The sequence below is a fragment of the Nilaparvata lugens genome, chromosome 1 (genome assembly GCF_014356525.2).
Source record: "Nilaparvata lugens isolate BPH chromosome 1, ASM1435652v1, whole genome shotgun sequence".
NCBI lineage: Eukaryota > Metazoa > Arthropoda > Insecta > Hemiptera > Delphacidae > Nilaparvata > Nilaparvata lugens.
The window spans coordinates 97,652,778-97,677,419 of NC_052504.1; the positions used below are offsets into that span (position 1 = coordinate 97,652,778).

The window sequence follows — 24,642 nt, forward strand, 5'->3', positions numbered from 1 at the left end:
TGAAGAATATTAGGTCTATATTGAAACAATTTATAAATATTTACAGAAAAGAGGATTGAAGTTATTTACATTTTTAAAAGTTTTTAAAACATAAAGAGGGAAGTAAAATTAAATCACGGATATATTGCGGAATAATTCAACAAAACACTGCCCCTTTTTATAAAATTTTGCAAAGAACACTAGCCTATATATTGAATTGCGGCAAGATATTATAAAAGTAAGATATTTAATATAATATAATAATAAATTATAAGAGGCGTACCTGTATTACCGCATAATTGTTCACTGTGTATCCTGTGTGTCCTGTCATTTTTATGTTAACGATATTGCTAACTTGACTCATTTTATCACTGAACACATTGCTAAACCACTTTTTCTGTATTTCACTCACTACGAAGCTATCACAATTTCTATTGGATTTCTTATTAATTATTTTATATATCACAACACTTTCACGTTTATTCACTGCACACTTTCGTTGCGCTATTTTTCCGCAAACTATGGCAGGAAACGACCAGGTCAATCCAAGTCTGTCGGACACCGAAGACATCTCACCCGATTGTTCGCCGCCATCCGCATCTGCCGCCGCATCCGCCGATTTCCATCCCAATGTACTGGATGATTTATCCTCGACGCAGGTGGAGGAGAGCTGCATTCTGGTGGAGGATACGTTGATAGCCCAAGAGCCGGAGGATGAAACATCAGAAGAGCACTCAGTCGATGACGTCTCAGAAACAGGAACTCCCATTTCTCGCACCGTTGCTCGGATAAAAAACCAGCGCTAACCGATAACCATGCACCCACTCCCGCCGTTGACTGGACCCTCATCCTGAAAGAATAAGGAAACCAATGAAGCATAAATAAAACAAATGCAGAAATAAAAAACTTAATGAAAAAAGCGATCAAACAAAGGAAGAATTAAAAGAAGAAAACAAACAAACAAAGGAAGAATTAAAAAGGGAAGTTCAAGAAGCAAGAAGGTAAATGAACAGGGTTTTGAGAAATTGAGTCAGCGATGGATGAGCATTCCGTGACACAGATAAAACCATCAAAAATTAACTGAGCGTCTAGATAAATCCATTGCAGAACAAATAACCGATTGGATCAGATATCACAAGATATGCAAGCGAAGGTAGTCACGTCGAGGTCACCTTAAAAGAACACATACGCGTGGAGATGGATACTCTGAAAGAGAAAGTAGTTGAGCAAGCCAAACAGCATTGCACCAAAGCAGGAGAGCAGATAACGCAGAATGTGCAGGCCAAAGTCAACGAACACATCTCCGCATGTCAAAATGAACACGAGGACATTATACGGCGAGTAGAAGGGCAACTTGAACCAGTTACATCCAATATAACAAATTTGAAGAGCCATGTTAACACCCTGAATGAAAAGCAAACTGCTATTAGCTCTCAGGTGGACAGCTTGGCTATACAATACAGCGACCTGCATAGATGATGTGATACTGCCGCCGAGCAAAGGAAGAGTGTTGATGCCGAGGTCCGAAAAAGATTTGAGCAGACGGATACCCGAATCACTCAGATGGAAACCCGCACAAGTCACTCTCGAGCCAATCTAGAACTGTCACCGCCCTCAGAGTCGTACAACACCGCCACAATTTTTCAAAACCTGGGACATTTTGATGACACTCCAGCGTCTATGCCCCCAAAACCCTTCGTCAAACAACTGAGATCTGTTCAAGAACTTACCCCCACACCCTGGCCCATATGGAAATTCAAATTATTTACTCTGTTGTCTGGAGAACCATTACTTTTCCTTCACGGACGTGCCGCCGAATTTAATAGTCTGTCCGAATTCATAGATGCTTTCCTAGAGCAATATTGGGGACAAGATCGACAGCGAGTTATACTATCTGACATCGTATCTTGCAAATATTCACCTCGAAATGGCCAAACATGCACCGCCTTCGTATCAAACATCAGATACCAAAATTCACAACTAGACACACCTTTCGCCGAATTAGCACTTACTCAGATTATTATCCGGAAGCTGCCTTACCCCGTACAGATGGCACTAGCGACTAGTCATGTTAAGACCATCAAAGAATTGGAAAATCATCTCCATGAAATCCAAGCGGTACATCGCGAAGATTACAACTTCACTGTGCGACAAGAGCATCCGCATCAAGATCATCAACCCCAACAAAATACTTCTCCCTTTTCTAACGCCCGTCGTCCCTTAATTCTGCAAATAACCAGGATCGCAACACAAATTTTCAACAGCGACTAAATAAAGAAAACCAACCAGAAAGTAGGAGGAATTTCCAGAACCACAACCAGCAGTCTGATACAACCGGAGAAACGCGTACTACCATGACGGACGAGACCGTATAAACCAACACCGTAACCAATACTCCAACAACGCCGCGCATAGCCGAACAACAACTATAACCGGATGGGAAATGCGAGCGCAAATCAGCATCAAACGACGCCCAACGAAAATCAGGGAAGAAAATCGGATATGGCTGAGAAAACACAAGGGTCATCAACGCCGCAGAAAATCTGACTATATGGAAATCACCCGCCACAGTCGTCCATCACCTGTCTACACACGGAGAGAAATGATAATCAATTAGCAGAAGAACAACCGCCAAGTAAAAATACTGATCCGTCACCCCGCCAGTCGAAATAATCCAAGGTAAACAACCGAAACTCAGAGGAATCTACCGTCGTTGCCGCTCTATACGGTTTAAGCCCACCCAACCTGCAAAAACGAATAAAATGGAAAATCTAGACAACCTCACTGCTCCAGATACAGGAAAAGAACCTACATGTCTTACCGCGCTATATAATAACATCAGAGAAACCTTGCTAGAAGAAGAAAACTCCAGCATCCAAGAAATACATGAACATTTTCAAACCTATATAACCATACAAATAGCCAGCCTACAATTCAAAGCTCTCATAGATACTGGATCACAAGTTAGCTTAATCCAGAATGATTCTTATTCCCGCCTGAAAAACATAACAGAAATAGCCACATTACCGTTAACCTCAACCTACCTATCAGGTGTCACACCAGGACGTCGTCTCCGAATATCTAAACAATGCCTCCTGGAGATCCAAGTCGAAGGAAAGTGCTTCCCATACTCCTTCCTGGTATTACCTGCAAATGGACCACACATTATTATTGGTGCTGATTTCTTAGCCCATTATAACTCAAATATAAATTTCAAAAATCTTGAACTGCAATTAATCGACAATAGCAATCGGACTAGCATCAATACTCAGATAATATTAAAGGCCAATGCGGGAGACGTACGAGTAGTGAGATATCACATGGTTGAAGACTACATTCCTGAAAAAGAATACAAGGTGCAATACAGAGAAGGTGAAGAAAGTGAAATGATGAGTCATGATTCAGTGGATGACTACAGCTTGGAAAATGAAACACCAGATGATACTGACATTCTGATGGAAAAGTTACTGAATGAGATTGATAACAATTCTGAATGGGGGCTCGCAATCAAACAATCCATGAAAGAAATGTTCATAAAAAATCGTGCAGTATTTTCAGAACAGCCGGGATTGGCAAATCATTTTCAGTGTAAATTAGAGGTCAAACCACATGAGTCGTATTATAGAAAATCTTATCCCATCCCTTTTGCGCACCGTCAAGCAGCAGCTGCCGAAATAGATAGGATGGAAAGACTAGGCATTATCGAACCATCCACATCGCATTATAGTTTGCCTATTACCTGCGTTTCGAAGAAGGACGGCTCCACCCGACTCTGTCTCGACGCCCGCCAGCTGAACATGATTCTCGACGACGACCGTGAAGCTCCCGCCCAGATCGATCAGGTGTTGCAGACGTTCCATGGCAAGACCATATACTCCACCGTCGACCTCAGCGCCGGATATTGGCAGGTACAAGTGGCCGAAGAATCTCGAGATTACCTGTCCTTCCTCTTCAACGGCCGAAATCTCAGGTTCACCCGACTTGCCTTTGGGATCAGAAATGCAATGGCTATATTTATACGCTGCCTAAGACAATCAATTGGTGAAGACATTTCAGATTTTTGTGCTCTTTACGTTGATGATGCAATTATTTCATCACAGAGTGTGGCAGAGCATATTCAACACCTTGATGTAGTATTCGGTAGACTAATAAAATGTGGTATGAAGTTAAAATTATCAAAATGTGAATTTTTTGCCAAGAAAGTCAAATACCTCGGGCACATCATAACTGATAAAGGTATCATGCAGGACATTGACAAATTAGCAGCTATAAAAAACTTTCCATCTCCATCAAGTCGTAAACAGCTTCAACGTTTTATTGGTTTCCTACAATTCTATCGTCGCTTTAACAACAGATGTCTCATTATACGGCACAACTGAGTCATGTTTTATCATCCTCTAAACCATGGATATGGGGGCTCAAGGAAGATGAAATTTTCAACCAGTTGAAGGATGCTTTTTTGAAAGCTGTTATATTGAATCATCCAAATCTCAACCAACCTTTTCATATAAATGTTGACGCATCGGATTACGCCTTAGGTGCGGAAATTTTTCAATATGATGAGAAAGGAGAAAAAGGAGTCATAGCATTTTTTAGCAAAACTATGAATGCAGCCCAGAAGAAGTACACAGTCACGGAAAAAGAACTACTAAGCATTGTCGAAGTATGCAAGAAATATAGAACGTTGTTGTTAGGCCAAAAGATTTTTGTTAACACAGACCATAAGGCCCTGACTTTCTTCAAAACAGCCAAGTTAACCAACAACCGACTGTCTAGATGGTTTCTGTTATTACAAGAATTTGATCTAGAACTCACTCACCTGCCAGGTAAACGAAATCAAACTGCTGATTTCTTGTCCAGAGAAGGAAGTGACACCTATGCAAATGAGACGACATTCCAATGCTATGTAGCCGAAGATCAACCAGTGCCGTTACCCTTCAATATATCGCCGCTCCTGCACACCGAACTCCTCACATCTGAAAAATTTAAAAGCGCACAATCAATGGACAACAAAATCACAGATCTCATTCGCAAGTTATCCAACCCTCCAGTAGAAGAGCACCAGTATCTACAACGCTACACTGTGTTCAACGACCATTTGTTTTATAAGGCTAATAAAAACTCCGATTTTTGGCATCTAGTCATACCACACACCCTAGAAAAGGACGTAATTTTGGAAACACATGAACGAATTGGTCACTTTGGTATAAAGAAAACAATACATGCCCTGAAAACGTGTTGTTACTTCAAAGGATTGAACAAAAAGGTTACACAGTTAATAAGAGCCTGCGACATCTGTCAAAAAACAAAGCATAACCGTTTTCACATAGCAGGAGAAATGATACCTATCTTACCCTCACAACCACTTGAATTAATATCAGCTGACATCTATGGGCCACTACCTCAGTCTATACACCAAAAACGCTTTATTTTTGTCCTAACCTGCTTGTTCTCAAAATATACAATGTTCTTCCCTATTGGTAAAATCACTGGTGAAAAATTAGCCAGATGCATCACCGAAAGATGGACCAATGAAGTTGGTAAACCACAGCGCATATTGTCAGACAACGCAACCTATTTTTGCAGTGCCAAGTGGAAACAAATTTTAGAACAAGCCGGCATTAAAACGTCAAGAGTCTCGGCGTACACTCCCAGTGCAAACCCAGTGGAAAGAAAAATGAAAGAAATTTCAAGATTTATGAGGGCATATAGCAGTCACCGTCATCAACAATGGGTCAAATATGTACCGTTCCTAGAACACTGCATTAATAACTGTGTAAGTGACAGTACCGGGTACACTCCCCACGAAATTATATTTGGCACAAGAAACGAATCATTTATTCAGAGCCTAATCAAGTTTCCAAATCCGGATAAACCTAACCCAAACTTATACCAACTGGTTCGCAATAGGTTAGACAAATCCGCAAAACAAAGGAAAAAATACCATGACAAGGCTACAAAGAAATTCAAATATGAAGTCGGAGATGAAGTACTGGTAAAAGCACATAAATCTTCAGATGCCCTAGGCAAGTTAACCAAAAAATTCTTCCATCTTTACACAGGACCGCATCGAGTGACTGACGTTTCACAACACAACACCGTCAAGATTCAAGATTCCGAGAACGCCAATAATCACTGGTGGGAAAACGTAATTAATGTAAAACCCTACCGAAGAGCCTAACCAATAAACAATTTCAACTCATCTAATAAACAACAATTCACTTCAAAAGAAGAAATTGAAATCAACTTTAAATCAAGAAATAAAACTGAAAACAACTTTAAGAATTTACCAACCTGATCAAGCCATCCACCTCGTGTCAGAGTCATCACCGAAACAATCGCCTGGTATCATCTGCACAACTGAAAAATAGAAACAAGAATTATAGTATCCACGGAAAAAAATTATAAATTAGAAATAACATGAAATTAGTAGTGAATAGGAGGAAAGAAAATAAACAAAGTTTATTTGAAAAAAATGTGTAAATCTAACCTTGAAATACAGAATCACTAGAAAAATCTATTCAGAACCAATGCCTGTTCGATAATTTTCTTCGTCCCACCAACCAATGTGTGCGAAATCCTAGAGTCAATGTATAGAATCAAAGCAATATCGTTATTTAATTATTATAACCTGTTATTTAATGTGGAATTATAAATAAAAAAAAAAAAAAAAACGCAACCAAAAATATATATTTATGTTAATTTGCATGAAATGCGCATGTTCTATGTCATATAAATGTATTGCTAAAAAAGCTAAAAAGAAAATGAAATTCTTACCTTCAAATGTGAAATTTATTACTGTTGCATCAAAAGATCATGAATTGTAATTCAAATTGATAAATATAATCTTAAGGACTTAATATTTGTAACCAACATTGATAAAAATCAAGAAAGCCATTTCAAGTGTAACCCTGTTTGTACGCAACGTACTAAGCGCAAATAAGAAATTGCTCGAGTCAAACGGTAGACGATTGTCAAGTCACCGAAGTAAAATCACACTCTCACCCAATTTATGTAAAAGCCAAATAAAGAGTCGAAACCTGTAATAACTATGAAAAAATGATGAAAGTCTATATTTGTTGCAAATACTATTCAAATCTTAAGAAGTAATATGTGAAATTTTGTATATTTGTTATAGTTATGGGTCTGCTCATAAGCCACCCGTGAATGGAAGTTGTGGAGTTGTTTTAATGAAGGATCCAAAGAGACCTCATTAATTATTGTATTTCGATTGTATCCAATGAAAGGAACAATCAATTATTTATTTTCTCGTAGCCAAAAGTGCACGATATATTGTTTTTAGTGTTAAGTGTTGAGTTTTCGTAGAAGTAAGGAGATGAAATAGTGTATTCATCACAATATCGGATTTTTCAAATAGTCATTGTTTCGACTCGTCTCCCAATTACCTATTTAAAATATCCTGGGGGCTTTTGTGTGATGAATCTTTCAAATAGATCTCATGAAAAGAGAGAAAAATTGTGATTACCTTTTAAAATGAAAGAATTTGCTAAAGGAATAGTTAGCGACCGAGCGATAAAGCTTACTTATCAATAACTGTATATTGATAAGAGTACCGTTCTGTACTGAATATTTTTCTAGGAAAATTATTCAATAAAATTATAATTATTTTGCAAATAAAGCACAAATTATTTATGAATCGCTCACTGATTTTGAGGTTACACTCTGTTTACTATCGATCAGATGTTTTTAAAAACAGTTCGAACGCAGCTGACTGATTCGAAGTATCGTCAAATGTCACGCTGGCTTCACGTAAGATATAATACCATCTCTAAAAATCAAAACTATCCATAAAGGATCAAGAATTTCAAATAAAAAAATAAAATGTATGTGTTATCGTTGGAATTATTTATTATTTAAGAAATTATATTATATGTCAGGTCTTATTGTAACTAAATAGGTCATAGCATGAAATTATATTATTGATAAAATGGCAGAAATTATTTATAACAATCTCAAACCTAATAAAAATTGTACAAGAGTATTAATTCATTAACGACTTAATTCAACTGAACCACATGGTAATTAAATCTCTTTGGCAGGTCTAAGCCAATCACAGTGCATAGAAATAGCACCAAGACGGTGATCGTTTGAAAGCAACACATGTTAATCTATTATCAGACACCAACCCTGCCTTATCAGTTACACTAGCACATGTACATTGTATGAGAGGAACTATGTCTATAAGATTAAGCAGTTTTAAGGATTACCTAAATTGAATCATTATTGTAATTAAAAGAATTATATTCTACTGCTTGCCACTGACGTCATGTTTACGTCACAAGCGTTCTACCAATGGCAAATTTTTATGCAAATTATTACATTGAGATTCTGAGAAGCAAGGTCTAGCCTAAAAGCTTAGAGAAAAGAGCAGCACTTCCCTTTTGAAATCCTTACCGTGTAGATCTCTTTTTATAGTTACCAAAGACCTATTTGTGAAAATTTCTTGTTCGATTTTAAATGTTCTATTTGTGAGCCGATATTTTAGGCCAATTTATTTGTTATTTGTAAATTTCTGTTTTCATCAATCGATAAATTTAAAAGCTTAAAGTAAATTATCCCTTAATTAATTCGGTGAAGGAGATATTTAAATTAAAATTCCCCACGTGCTGAAACTGAAGCCTGGATTGCCGCCGATCAAACGATTTTTGATCTAAAGAAGAAAACCACGACCGCCGAGGAAATTCACGTGAGTTATAAGTTTTAAAAGGGGCCCCAATCTACGCTTCGAAAATATTTCAGTGCAGAAAAACATAAATTTTTCTTCGTTAAATTATTGGCCACGCCGACAAGCGCTTTAGCATTTAAGAGTCTAGAATTTATTCATATTAAATTTATAAGAATTTGTAGTTGATTAACTATCCTCCGCTGCCTGAACCACGACCCCGAACATTTTAAAAAATATTTTCTATAATTCATTTTTTCACTATTTTTTCAAACTGTTAGATTTTATCAATTGTAAAATTCTGTCGAATCACGCATGGTATCATGCAAGCACAAGAACATTTTTAACTCCTTTTGTTAATGCTAAATTATTATCAACCTGTAAATCAAATTCTGAATCTGCACTGTATGATTACATATTTTATTATAATATATTTCAGTTTTGTTAATTCGCTTTCTGAGTTCGATTATTCTTAAGCCTGTCAATTATGTGTCTGATACGTTCTATATCATCAAGAACCGATCAAATACGATCATTGGAATAATTGAATCAAGCTGGATATTGGAACAGGTCTAAGTGGATGTAGCGAGTGGGGTCAGATCGAGATATTTATTCTTTGTCCTTACCTGCTCATACATCAGCTTTTATCTGTTACCTACCTCGACTTAGGAACGAATGCATCAATTGTACAGCAGAGGCAGCCATAGATCATATAAATTCCTACAATAGAGCTTAAAACCCGACAAGACTCTGTTCTCGAAGTATATTCTGAACGATATTTGGTTCAAATACCGTATTTTTAATCCTTCAGAACTTATTAGAGACGCAGTCCCGTAAATTAGCTACATCGGGATTTTTGCTCGACCTGTATGATTTTGTATGCTCATTCTTCACAGGTAATAATTTTAAGGTATCCGTATTCAGTGTTTAGCGTCCGCTACACTACTTATAAAAATTTCATCATTATACAATCTGTCATTAGAAGAATCAAGGGTGAGCGAGCGTTTAGGCCTCCCGCGATTCCGACAATTGTATGAATCTTGTAGTGAATCAATCAGTCTGGTGTTCACTCAGCGTCCACACATGCATTGCAAAATTTATAGCATCTACACCATTGACTCAGTACAAGATTCACCCTACATGTGAAGCCGTTAAAAAAAAAAACGCACCACATGATTTGCCGGCCCAACGTGAGGCATTTAGATTCAGCACTACATGATTTGGCAAATCTCTCTACATATGTGAGGCGAGTAAAATCACGCTTTACAATATATAGATGAAATGACCAGAGTATAGTATGCATTCTCTCTGGAAAAGACCAACTCCATTATTATCCTAAATTAAAAAGTTTGCATGAAACAGCTCGATGTCAAATCAAATGATTCATTCATCGTTGAATGAAATGGCAAAATCGTCTTTATTCGCAAAATGCTGGCGTAGAAAGAGGGAAACAATTCAGCACGAAAGGTGATTACAAAGTTGAAACTCTAGCTCCGAATGTCAGTGCAGGCAACTCATCACAATTCACTCGGAATGACAAGATAATAATATTGTCTTTCAATATGGCCGCTTCCACCTCGGCGATGCAATTGGGAAGAGAATTGAAAACATTTGTTGACCCGGGAAAGGATAGATACTGCACCATCTGTCAAAGTGTCAAGCAATGCAAAATCTTATTCTTGCTAGCCTCCAGCTGACGACGCTTTATCACCAAATAGCGCCTTGCTCATTCTATCACTCTCTCTCTCTCTCGCCTCCTGCATGCCACCGATAAATTGTCGGTTTCCTCCTCCACCTCCTCAATCAATGAAAATACCGCTTCGGCAGAAAGACGCTGAACGTATTCAAGCTGTGAAAATAAATGGCCCTTTCATATTTCACGGGGGCAGCCAACATAGGGAATTCCCCATAAATTCGAGTAACACTTCTCCACAATTCATTGAAAATTGGAAATTACTGAAACAATACAGAGGACGCTGGTGACACTGCAAATTTTATCGAAGATTTCACTGTTTTTGTTTTCTCTTGTTTGTCTCTTTTGTTTGTTGTGTGACATGTAAAATATTATTCACAAACTTCATTGTTCGTTCTTCTTTGAACATGTTTGTAACGTTCTAATCAATTCGAGATATTTGTAGACAATATTCTAATGTTTTATTATGATCACACACTTTCACTGTTTTTGTTTTCTCTTGTTTGTCTCTTTTGTTTGTTGTGTGACATGTAAAATATTATTCACAAACTTCATTGTTCGTTTCTCTTTGAACATGTTTGTAACGTTTGTAATTCGAGATATTTGTAGACAATATTCTAATGTTTCATTATGATCACACACTATAGTGAGGTCCATTTTATAATGGCAGTGGATAAATATAGGAGAGAAACGTTGTCGATCCTCTATCTTGTCAATGCCTTCTATAGACGGTAGCTGATACAGGTTTATTGATGTAATATTAATGTTCGTTCCAGTTTTAAAATAATCAATAATTATTTTATTAAGCAGGAAATTATATTTTTCAATAATTTCATAATGAATTTTCATGATTAAGATGTAAATTTCATCTTATTAAAGATGTGTTAATATTAGATGTCTCAATAAGATGTGTCATTTCGTGTTAATATTTTGTTAATTGATCAATTATCAATTTCACATTGCTAAAAGACGATCTGGCAACAGAGCAAAGCGGGAAGAAGAGCCTATCTGCTATCTGCTTTATCGAATGATAGACAAGGATCATTTAATTATTTTTTGGACGAAAATTGAACTAGAATCTTTTACAGTAGAAACATAACCTATTTTTTGGACATTTTATTAATTCATCAAAATTTGGGAATGGAATAGATTTGGGCCAAGCCTGTTGTTCCTTCCTAATCATATTTATATGATTTGTGATTATGTCCACGAATAAATGATAAATGATAGCAATGCCATTGCTAATCAAACACTTCCATTATAACGTGAACCTCACTATAGTGTGTGATCATAATGAAACATTATGACTATTGTCTACAAATATCTCAAATTAATTAAAACGTTAAAATCATGTTTCAACACCTATGATGTACTCTTCAGTGTGACAATTCAAAACTTGGAATTGTATGTTAAGAGATTTTTATTTTAAAGTTATGAATGTGTTCGTGATATTTAAAAAAAATCTAGTTGTCTTTTTTTGTTAGGGCTACTTTTGAATAGAAATGAACTAATAAATCACTTGATAAAGGCATCATAGTTGAAACAAGTTATGAGTAAACAATTTCACGAAAGTGAACTTAGATTTATTTTTTTATTTCTGAAAATTTTAGGGCCGGTTTCCGAGCTCGGGACTTCGCTAAGTCCTAGACTTCAAACAGCTGAAGAGAATTGGCTTTCCAAAACGGGGCGTAGTCGCAGCTTTCATAAGAGTAGTTATTGTTTTCTCATTTCTATAATTGGAAACGTTTCTCCTTGACGAAATTAGACATTCCTAAATAATTAAAAATACCTGAAGCTTTACACTATTTTCTCTTCATATTATTTTGTTTTCAATTTTCTAGTTCTTTTGGAAACGTTTTTCCATGACGAAATTAGACATTCCTAAATAATTCAAAATAGCTGAAACTTTACACTATTTTCTCTTTATATTATTTTGTTTTCAATTTTCTAGTTCTTCCAAATTCAATTCAAACGTGACTATGACAATGACTGCGACTACGCCCCGTTTCGGAAAACCAATTTTCCGACTCCAGCTGTTTAAAGTCTAGGACTTAGCAAAATCCCGATCTCGGAAACCGGCCCCTGGTGTCTTATTATGGAAAAATAACACTATATCTCACCAAAAACAGCATTCAAAGTGTGTGATAACATTGGATGCGTATATGTTGTGCAAGTGCACGCTTGGTTATGCATGACCAAACGTGCAGATGAGAAAAAAATCTGGAAAGAACAATAGAAAAACTTACACTGCTGGTTGCGTTCAGTATGAGCAGCTACATGCAAGTCACAATGTGTTTAAATTGCACTTTTATGATTTTGTTCTCCGTCAGATCTTCATGATCTAAAATCTCATAGTGGGACTTAATGGCTTGAACAAAATATTCTTCTCCTTCAAGTTCCTTAAGATACGTACAGGCTTATGTGCCACAAACACGCGCATTTCGCTTTCTTCCAGCTGAAGCTATGTTAATAGTATATGAATTTCACTATTTCTGTAAAAATCATAGATATATAATGAGAATATCATGAAATATTACTTATCTACTCAAATACTTCCAGCTACTCCCGTTGGAATTGTGGGTGCTTGAGCCAACTCCTCTGAATATTATGATTCACGAGTTGTAAAATCGCTTCCTGGTGGCTCGTGACCCACATGAAATACTGTAGGTCTATTCATCTCTTATTATCATTCACCTCATCATCTATGCACAAGCCTACAGATCAGTGGGCATCACCCTCAGCAAAAATGAAAAATGGGAATAGGAAAGCGCGTGTCCGTGGCGCTTAAGTCACGAATAGGTCTATTCATCTGTAGGTCTATTCATCTCTTATTATCATCCACCTCATAATCCATGCACAAGCCTACAGATCAAGTGGGCATCACCCTCAGCAATAATTGAATATTTAAATAGGAATGAGCGTGTTCGTGGCGCTCAAGTCTGTACGCACCTTGAGCCTAGGTTTTCTCTGAACCACGCAGCGTCACTGCGTGATGCGGGATGCGCGATGACGTAATCACGCAAAAGTCGGCTGCAGCTATTGCTACGGATGTGTTTTCTCTGACTTCACGCGCGCAATTCTCTGTGATTCCCGCCAATTCAGCAACTGCAGTTTCGTATTCTAATTGCAGTCCTGTGTATAAGTCTAATGAATGTGGATGTAAAAGAAATAAAACGGTGTCTTTGCAATTCTGGAGAAATTCAATCAATCATCTCTTATTCATTAATCAACCATTTGTCAATTCTATCATTGATCATTTTCGTTTTTGTGTTGACAGGTTGTACGGATGTTCAGCATAGTGATCACAATTTTCGCACTCTGCTGGCTGCCCTACCACGGCTACTTCATCTACGCCTACCACGACAAGTCGGTCACTGAGAGCAAATACGTGCAGCATCTCTATTTGGGCTTCTACTGGCTCGCCATGTCTCATGCCATGGTCAACCCAATCATATACTTCTGGATGAACAACAGGTCAGTTTCAACGTAGCAAAATAACAAAGTTAGTAGACAGAAGGTTGGTCACTCATCTATAGTATTTTAGTTGAAATGCAATTGGAGTGGGGGAACTGCAGCCGTGATGTAGGCTGTAGTACAGAGTAGGCAGAATATCACATTCTTGAAAATCATACGGTGACCTATAGTCAAATTATATAACACAAACATTTTCTGACATGCAAGCTTTCTGTTTCTGCTTTACAATAATTATCAAAGCATTTGAATAATAAAAGCATTTTGCAATATAAAAGCAAAAAACCCACCTCCTAACCTTCCCTTTCAAACCCTTAAGGTTTCTTCATCTTCTAGGTCGTGTTTATATTTTGTAGTTTGGCTATACATCAGCTTGTGAATTTCGGGGATGAGATATTTTGATTCTCGTAGAACATGTACTTGATACCAGCATATTGTGTTCAGTGCATTTATATGAATGAAATTCGTTGGATTTATCGGGATCGGTTTATTGTTTTATTGCAATGCATTGGTTCATCGAGATTTTTTATGGATTAATCTGAAATTATAATAGTATAACGTTGTCAACTAACGCTTTTCCAGCTTATTAACTTTTTCGTGTCACGTGTTTAGATTCTTGAAAAACTTTCATCTTCATTCTATTCATACAAGTTGAATGAACTTGAAATATTAAACAACATCATTAGAATCGGTGATTAATTCGCTATAAGTATGGAGAATTTTCAAGTTCTAGGTCAATCTTGAGGGGATTAAACGACGATGTATTTGAAGATACAGTGAATAAACTGTATGCTCAGTGTGGTTACTCTATCACTTTTTTACTACATGTGACGTCACGCTGGCATTCCCCCCACCACTTCGAATCTTAGACCAGTGAGTGATCAACCTTCTGTCTACTAACGTTGGCAAAATAAAACATCTGGTGTGGCGCACTCACACAACTAACTCTCCTCGCCGTTGATCACCTGACGCTAGTGTTCACGCGCATCTCAAGTATATACTATCCTAAGATCTGAGCCAGCTGGTGACAGGACAATAACGCTGGAGACACACGAGGTCTGCTATCTCTTCATAGTGAATGATTTAATAGAATCAACAGTTACCAACAGTTTGCAATAATTGAATAATCACATTTTCTCCAATTTCGAGCTTATTTCCATTTTTAGGTGAAAATGTCACAAAACATTAATTGTAGAGATTTTCATGCTCAATCCTTTCCACTTGAAATTTTTTGTTTAAATTTTATCTGAAGACTGATAATTGGGAATCTAAAATCAAAGCTTGCATAGATGGGGCAAAGCTCCTGAAATTTTTACAGAAATGGGGCTTGTGGCAGTTGATGACTATTATAGGTATACATTTGATCAAAATCGTTGAAGCCGTTTTCGAGAGAAATCGCGAAAAACCCTGTTCTAGACAACATTTTCGCCATTTTAGTCGCCATTGAAATTGTTCATGTCGCATACTTATAGTGTATGTTAGTAACCTTAAGTTCCAATTTCAAGTAGTTCCATTGATTGGGAGACGAGATATCGTGTACACAGACGCACATACACACACACACACACACACCACACACACACACACCACACACACACACACACACACACACACACACACACACACACACACACACACACACACACACACACACACCACACACCACACACACACACACACACACACACACACCACACACACCACACACACACACACACACACACACACACCACACACACACACACACACACACCACACACACACCACACACCACACACACACACACACACACACACACACCACACACACACCACACACACACACACACACACACACACACACCACACACACACACACACACACACAACACACACACACACACACACACACACACACACACACACACACACACACACACACAACACACACACACACACACACACACCACCACACACACACACACAACACACACACACACAACACACACACACACACACACACACACACACACACACACATATACATACACACACACACACACACAGACAATACTCGAGGTAACCACTTTTTTGGACTCAGGGGACCTTTAAACGTATAGAAATTTAGAAATTGGGGTACCTTTTTTTCGGAAAGCAATACTTTTCTTACCTATGATAAAAGGGCAAGGAAAGTAAAACTAGAAAGAAATAGAGACTAGTATTATCATCTTTGGTTTCACTTTGCTTAAGGTTCCATGCATTCACTACATTCTCGCCGAATGTTACACTTTCACCGAGTCGCTCGTCGAATGTTTAAACCTCGCCGAGTCACTCGTCGAATGTTTCACCCTCGCCGAGTCGCTCGACTAATGTTAAACTCTCGCCGAGTCGCTCGACTAATGAATTTCAATAATCGCCCCAGAAGTGTTTATTCCTGTCTGAGCAAGACATTTTGCTTATATGTATTGGAAATATTGACTCCATATAACATTTTTAGTATAGTTATGGTCATGGAGGACATTATTTGAAGAAAACCAACATTTGAATGTTCTAGTATTAGTCCGGGTGCAAATGTCATTCCGTGGTCATTTTTGGGTAACAGCTGTGGAAGATGTCTTAATTTCTTCGTTAGATTGATACCATTTTCAAGTCTGTACCTTCAAGGGGTCATGAGTTACATGGTTTTCTAGTTGTTCAGGTTTGGCATATGGTGGAGAAATGGTGTTTTCCGCTGCAAACAGTAGTTTTTTATCTTTTTCCAATAACGCTCCAGCCGTAGAAGATGGACTTACAGCCTTCAACTAGATGTCATTTTGAAGCTTTAGAAATATTCTACAACACTGTGCCAATATTATTAGTGTTTGTTTACTCTGAATATATTTCCAGGGTGATAAACAAATTTTGTTTCTAAAAAATCTTGAAGCATAAGAAATATTCTACAACACTGTGCCAATATTATTGGTGTTTGTTAACTCTGAATATATTTACAGGGTGAAAAATAAAATTTTGTTTCTAAAAAAAATCTGATTTCAAGAGTATGAAGTTATATTCACCATAGTAAAAGTCTTTGGAAATAGATGAATCTTTCGGATATTGTAGTTTGATTATTTTGGAGCTTCCACATGGCTGAATTGATCCGATATCCTCAACATCATTAGAATTACAGACGATTTCTTGAAAATCGACATATTTTTGCCGCCATGTTGTTTTTTTTTTACAATGACAAACATTTTTGGGATTGCCATCTCAGATAATCTCTTTCTACACATCATTACAAAGAGATTGATACCATTCTCAAGTCTGTATCTTCAAGGAGTCATGATTTACACGGTTTTCTAATAATATTGTTGGGATTGGCATTTGATAGAAAAAGCATGTTTTTCACTGCAAGCAGTAGAGAGAAAATCTTCTTCCAATGATGCTACAGCCGTGGAATATGGACTTACAGCCTCCAACTGGATGTCATTTTAAAGCTTTGGAAATATTCTAAAACACGGTATCAATAACACTAGTGTATGTCTACTGCTAATACATTTACAGGGTGGAAAGTGAAATATTGTCCCCGAAAAATATATGTTTCAAGTTTTTGAAGTTGAATAAAACATGAAAAGTGTGGTCAAAGTAAGTCGATTCTCTCAAACATCATAGTTTGGTTAATTCTGAACACTTTGGTAGTAAAACCAATTCGATATTTGCCTGTGATTTCGACTTATCATCATCACGATCTTTATTATGCTAGCCCTAATGATGAAATTGAGACATCTTCCACGTCTGTTACGCAAAATGACGGAGTGCCTTATCATCACGATCTTTATTATGCTAGACCTAATGATGAAATTGAAACATCTTCCACGGCTGTTACCCAAAAATGACGGAGTGCCTTGATTGATTGAGTATTTTATTTATGTAGATTACAATATATACTGGCTTATACACTCATATACAATAGCTCACAATACAGCAAAATTATAGATGAATTTACATAATATAGACTAAGAAAATAATTATTGAACTGTATATGATATGAAAAAGCAATTTGTAATATAATAACTATAGATAATAATCATATTGTTATGCATCTACATAAATTGGCGGAGCTTTGGACATATCAATGTCCATTCTTCGGTAAGAATATTAAAAATATCCTCCCCACTAACTCTCTACCAAAACGTTAATTTCGTTATTTAAACTAAGGATTTATTTATTAATGGGAATATTGTAAAAGTTTTAATCAATATGAATATTAAAGAGGAAAAAAACAGAAAATTGATAAAGTAAAATAATTATATAGGTAGATAAGATCTTGACGGAGATTCATGACATTTGCGACCGGACTATATTCACAGATTATAAGGAAGTATAGGGTAAAGGAGAGAATGACTCTGGGATAGAACGATAGAAGGAAAGAAAGATATTTTTTAAAAGTATTATTCATCGTACATAGTTATGTGTATTGGAAAAAGGATAGCGGGATGTTGAACATCTCTGGGGACTACGTACTTGAAACCAAGTTATGAGTAGCATGGAAATTGGCTGAAAGATATTATAAAACGATAAGCGCAAAATTAACGATGCTCTCAGTCACGTGCTCTAGTGAGACCCTGTCAGCATTAGGTGGATGGAAAGCGATAGTAATATTCACAGTAATAATGACAGTTTGAAGTGAACTCACTAGTCGGTTAGAGGGGATATAACCTCTTCAGAACGTTCTCGATGTTCAACTTTGCACAAAGATCAACAGTAAGTTGAGGTGCACGCTTATCACGTTGGCAATTGCTAATATCGTCAACAATGCCTGGGTTTCTAGACTGCTTGTGACAGTGATGGGACAATATCAGGTCGTCTGGTTCCTTCTATAGAAACGACAAAATGCTTCTGAGCATATGGAGGTATGGAGGTATGGAGGTATGGAGGTATGGAGGTATGGAGGTATGGAGGTATGGAGGCAAGGATAATCTGCCAAAAGGTTACTTGATGAAGAATGAGTTCCCAGATTGTGAGCAGTTACATGGAAGTTTAAATCCTGTATTTCCATCACAGGTTGTTATGCATGCATGATCTGTCAAAAGAGTAATTGTAGAGGAATGAGATCGTTGTAAGGTTACTTTGATATGTCTTGAAAATTGAAAAAATGGTCCCTAGCATTCTGTAGTTCCATTACAGGTTGTAATACATTCATACTCTGCTAGGAGAGTAATTGGAATTGTTGTAAGGTTACTTAATACGTCATCTTGCTTGAAAATTGGGTAGTCCCATGCGAGAAAGATTTATACTGTATCCATTATTTTTCATATTCTGCTTTTGAAAACAACGTGCTCAGAGCATAGAAGTTATCTCACTGCGTGGGAGTTTTTAGTGCACTGGAAATCTTTTCAGCTTCTGTTATGCTTCTGTTGCGTGGCGTAGAACATCAGCTGCTTGTCGTCCACCACTTTGGCATCATCCCCTTCCCCTCCAGGGAAAGCCACCTCCGCCTTCAGCAGAAAGCCGGTTGTCTAGAAAAGGGTCCGTTTTTAAATCCGTTTTGCTTATCTCTTACTTTCAGCAAGGATTATTTTCAATGACAGTGTATGACTGTCGATGATTCCTTTTAAGGCTGTTTGGTACACTCTTTTATTATTTAAATTGGATAATCTTTTTCAATGTAATTGATAAGATCATTATAAGAGTGAGAAAAAGTGGCGACTGGAATTTTCAAGTGGTCTAATAAGCGAGTTATGGGTTGTTGAAGTGCTAACTTTCCAGATTACGTTTTCTTCCCAGATCATAAACGGTTTCGACTATATTATTAGAACATTTGTTAAAAATTCAAAAAATGAATCTCTCCAAACTAAAACATTTTATTCCCCATATCGTTCATAAATAAAAAAGTAACATTTTTTTGTAAATTCGATAACTTGTTTATTTTGGCATGAATCGCGAAAACGCATATTACAACCAAAGACCTTTTAAAGAGATATAGACCCACAATGCCTATGTCTTCCCAATGATAGCTCTTACTTGAAATTGAAGGTATTTTAGCACGAGATATTATATCTATATATTTGTAATATTATAGATTACAAAGGCATTGGTATGTAATAATCTTATAGGTTGCCCCCTCAATGGCCGATTTCAATTCCAAGTACGACACTAGCGCTGCATGTGAGTCTATGCATCTTTAAGGTCTTTGATTAGAACAAAGCCAATGATATACTGAATGTATTAAAAAAAAAAACTCCAATGGAAAATTTGAAACCGTTTATGATCTGGGAAGAAAACGGAATTTAGCACTCCAACAACCCATAACTCGCTTATTAGACCACTTAAAAATTTCAATTGCCACTTTTTCTCACTCTTATAATGATCTTAACAATTATATTGAAAAAGATTATCCAATTTAAATAAAAATAAAATGGTGCACTGAACAGCCTTAAATTTCCCTGATCTGAACAGTGAGTGAATAAATTCATTATTTAATGAATTTCAGTGCTAGTCGTTCTTTCCAATAACAAAAAAGTGAAATATATTGAATTGTTGACAACCGGTTCAACGAACGACTAAGAAACCAGGCATTCATTGACAAAATTTGAACTATTGCACCATCGCTATGTGGGCTTGATCAAATATGATTCTGACCTGATTGATATAATATGACATTATTGTGTCCACAGGTTCAGAGTCTACTTCAAATATGCTCTCTGCCGATGCTGTTCCAACCAATATCCACATGACTTGGAGCTCACCAATGCTGACTGTATCTCCAGGTCACGATCAGGTAATAAAACCGTCCACTTTACTCCATCAAACATTCATCATCAAAATAACGGATAGTAATATTGGCCTGTGCCATCGAAATGATATCAAATCAATAGTCAGGAAAAATACATCCTTCCTCAATTCCAATTATGGAATTTAACTTAATCAACCGTTATTCATATCATATCATCAACAAAATAACGGATAGTATTATTTGTCTGCACTATCGAAATGATATCAAATAAATAGTCAGGAAGAATACATATTTGCTTGAGGGAATTTAAAATATGGAAATTATCCAATGTTATTTCATCATCAATTAATAAAAACAATAAAAAACCTTGTAGTGCCCATTATTATTAAAAACTTTGAAATACAAAGATTTTAAGGTTAAAATTTTAAGGTTTTTATTAATCAATCAATAGTCAGGAAGAATACATATTTGCTTGAAGGGATTTCAAATATGGAAATTATCCAATGTTATTTCATCATCAATTTATAAAAACAATGAAAAACCTTGTAGTGCCCTTTATTATTAAAAACTTTGAAATACAAAGATTTTAAGGTTAAAATTTTAAGGTTTTTATATTATTTTTATTAATTTCTACAAAAGTAGCCCATATAAGGGGAGTGTTTGAACATCAATATATTTCAAGAAACAACCTTGTCAAGGTGCATGGCGATTCTGGTTCATTATATTTGAAGTCAACTATCATTTTTGTAAAGGTGTTTACTTTTAAACTGACATTCATGTTATAACTCATCCATTCATACAATAAGTACATTATCAAAATTAGAATTCCTTCAAATTCAAATTCATTCCTTTCGAATATAAACTTTATCAACTCACAAACCTATGCACGATGATACATAGAAGTATAAATACTTCATAGAAGTATAAAGTATAATACCTATGAACTGAGCATGAACACTTTTTCTATAAGACTGAAGTTAATAATTGAAACTTGATTATTCTCTCTGAATTTTCTCTCATGACACATTTCAATTGACTGTTCCGATAATAAATTAAAGGACCAAATCACAACTTTCTTACATTTTGCAAAATACTCATTATAAATGGAGGTTCATACATTATGAAGTCGCGTAAAAAACTCAGAAAATTCAATTCTCACTCCTCACGTTATGTGTGGAGTAATACACACATAATAAACATTATAAATTAAATATCATTAAACATTATAATTGATTTAAACAATTAAATTAAACATTATAATTAATTATCATTAATTTGAATTGACTTCACAATTCAAATCTAATAAGGGTCAGAATCTTGAAACATTCTGGAATGGCGAAACTAGGGTGTAGCGGAGTAGGTAATAGAGGATGTTCAATTCATGCATACATCTAAATGTGTCTGCTGCATTCTACACAGCTTTTGACGCTCTGGTATGTTCTATGACACATTTCAATACATATGCATTACTTTTCAACACACTCAGCTATCACCTATGATGCGCTCTACCTATGGCGCTCCTCTATATTTTTACCCTAATTCTAAAGAACTAAATACCCTTAAGCTTTGAAGAAATCGTTTTTTTCTGTAAGGATGCCACTAACGACATGACATACATGTATGTACACACATGCTTGTCATACATGTTGTGACATCAGAGAGAGGCTTCGAACAAAAACAGCTGTTCGACAGCAGCTTCTAACATAAAATTAACAACCAATAACAATAAATAATTCACTGGAAAATAACCAACTATGATCAAACAGAAATAAAAATCAATCTTAAACTAAACAGCGAAGAAAAATGAGCATCAAAGATACAAAAACGTGACCTCAAAAACTTTTGTTCCAAGCCTTTCGCTGTGATGACACAAGACGACATTATGTGTAGGCCTACACACATGTTCATCATGCATGTTCTGTCGTTGATGGTCAGACTAATAGGGCAAAACTTGCATTTCCTCTTCCGATGGTTCACTCTAACTCTAATTTCAAACTTTACTCCGTACAAAATTACTTTTGACTTGGATGAATACGCGGCGGAGAGAAATGGAGGGAGATCAGATGATTACAGTGATGGATAAAGTCATAGGTGAAAGCGCAGTTGCCAGTTTAGATGGAGTCAGTCAACTCAATGTTTTGAGGAAGGAAACTTCGTAAGTCTTAAGCTGCGTACACATACTCATGCTTCCAACCCGCACCGAGCACGCTCCTCCCTCGTACCGCCCACGTACCACCATCGCACAGCAATCGCTCCGCCTCCGCTCTCTACTCGCACCGATCATGAACGTTACGGAAGATGGTAGATCTTCTCGCGTTCCCCAGTCGAACCATTGTTGCTCGCCGGTCGATCATCAATCGCTCTGCTGGAGTGACGTTCGGTCTTGGAGCGGAACGAAAGTCTGTACGCACCTTAACATGAGTGATTGAAAATTCAAAACCTTCTAAATTCAAACCATAAATACACAAGCATTGAACATAATATGTCAATATTGAAATTTGGACATGATAGTGAAAAATTGAATGTGAAAGAGGAATTCCAAATATATTTCCATTCTAAACTAAAAATAATATACTAAACATCACCCACATGGAGAATCATAACCCAATTTTCGAAAAAAATTAAAACTAAAAAATCTCAAATAAATCAGTTGATAGATAGGGGCAGCTGCTAGAATAATTCACTCGTGGATTTTATTTAGAATAAAAAACTATTAGTAAACATTTATTTTCATAACCTGACGATGGTCATTGAAACTAGTAGTTATGTTATAATATTTATTCTTGTCTTTTAATATTCTATTAATTTCAAAGGGTACTTTAATTCTACTTTATAAATACAAGAAAGTAGCCCTGATGTCATAAATTTTAAGAAGTATGAGTGCTTGAATTCTCACTGAAAATTAAAGAATGCTGGCCGGTTCAGAACGGAAACATCGCTGCCGCTGTATCCTTACCGCTCTATGCCTTCCCTGTTGCGCATGTCCATCCCAAGTCAAAAGTTATTTTGTACAGCGTATAGGGTTCATGTGACAAAATGATTTTTTCAGGAGGAACGAAGCGTCAAAAGCACTTGCAGCACAAAAGACTGGAAGGCAAGATGTCTCATTTGAGTCTGAACGCGCAGGGTGGGGGAGCAGCTGCCAATGAAAATGCCACCTCAGCAGTTCTCAAGAGAACCGCCAACAGCATCCACATCAACAACTGCAACAACAGTAATAACAATATTGACGTCATCACACGGCAGAATAGTTAGCATTTATCAGCTGCTGTTCCCACGGCAGCTATCGCTTATTAATTTCAATAATCATCGTCATAAATTATCATTATTGAAATGTCGGTGAACCATCTCAGTATTCAGGGTACACTCGAATAGTGAGAGAAACGATTAGATATTGTGATAATGTTTATAGTGAGGTCCACGTTATAATGGCAGTATTTCACTGATATTGGTCCTTTTCTATCATTCAACAAAGCAGATAGCGCTATCAATTTCTAGCTCTGCGATGTTGCCGGGCCGTTTCTCAAAAATGTGAAGATATAGTTATTCAACAGTATATTCATTCAAAATCAAAGGAATCTATCATATAATCATTGAAAAATATAATTTCTTGACGAGTAAAATGATTTATTTTAACAATGAAGAACAGTTAATATTACATCCGATATACCGTGAACAGATTTCTTCTATAGAAGATTTCTTCATATATCTTCTATACGATGGGAATATCTATATCAATTAAATATTCTATATCATAGAGAAACAATAGCGTAAGTAGATATCCCATGGTATAGGGCGTTTATGTCGTAACTTTTACTGTTATCTCAAGCCGATTACTGTCGATTATTGTCGATTTTTACTGTTTTGACCGTGTATGAACGGTACAATATGAGCGACTACCAGTGTCATAAAGCTTCACGGGAAAGAACTACTACGTGGACTATCGGCTTGAGATAGTCGGCTTTATGTCGCAACTTCTACTGTTATCTCAAACTGATAGTCCACATAGTTCTTTCCCGTGAAGCTGTGTGACGCTGGTAGTCTCTCATACTGTGCCGTTCATACACTCTCACCCTAACAAAACAGTAAAAACCGACAGTAATCGATGATAATCGGCTTGAGATAA

The 24,642-nt window shown here is 36.5% G+C and overlaps 2 protein-coding genes across 2 annotated transcripts in view; one reads left to right on the forward strand and one right to left on the reverse strand.

Moving 5' to 3' along the window:
• LOC111052250 (tachykinin-like peptides receptor 86C) overlaps positions 1 to 24,332 on the forward strand; it is a 282,428-nt gene extending 258,096 nt beyond the window's left edge. The window contains 3 exon segments of the mRNA XM_039419715.1: positions 13,633 to 13,829; positions 20,458 to 20,561; positions 23,566 to 24,332. Coding sequence (XP_039275649.1) covers positions 13,633 to 13,829; positions 20,458 to 20,561; positions 23,566 to 23,771 — 507 coding nt within the window. The 3' untranslated portion in view covers positions 23,772 to 24,332.
• Positions 2,654 to 6,337, reverse strand: LOC120349472. The gene is made up of 4 exons (XM_039419717.1): positions 6,274 to 6,337; positions 4,799 to 4,955; positions 3,719 to 3,964; positions 2,654 to 3,126 (listed from the first exon to the last, which is right to left on the reverse strand). Exons 2-4 carry the CDS (start codon positions 4,872 to 4,874, stop codon positions 3,020 to 3,022), a joined length of 429 nt encoding a protein of 142 aa, XP_039275651.1. The 5' UTR covers positions 4,875 to 4,955; positions 6,274 to 6,337; the 3' UTR covers positions 2,654 to 3,019.
• Positions 24,333 to 24,642: the final 310 nt, after the last annotated feature.

What these genes read in the sequence shown, in the direction of transcription:
- LOC120349472 (XM_039419717.1), bottom strand. Translation starts at nt 4,874, where the DNA reads ATGTCGTCTCATTTGCATAGGTGTCACTTCCTTCTCTGGACAAGAAAT. An exon ending in TGATTTCGTTTACCTGGCAG is followed by an intron (nt 3,965 to 4,798) that starts GTGAGTGAGTTC and finishes CTGATCCCAAAG; the next exon opens with GCAAGTCGGGTGAACCTGAG. An exon ending in CGTCCTTCTTCGAAACGCAG is followed by an intron (nt 3,127 to 3,718) that starts GTAATAGGCAAA and finishes GTCCATTTGCAG; the next exon opens with GTAATACCAGGAAGGAGTAT.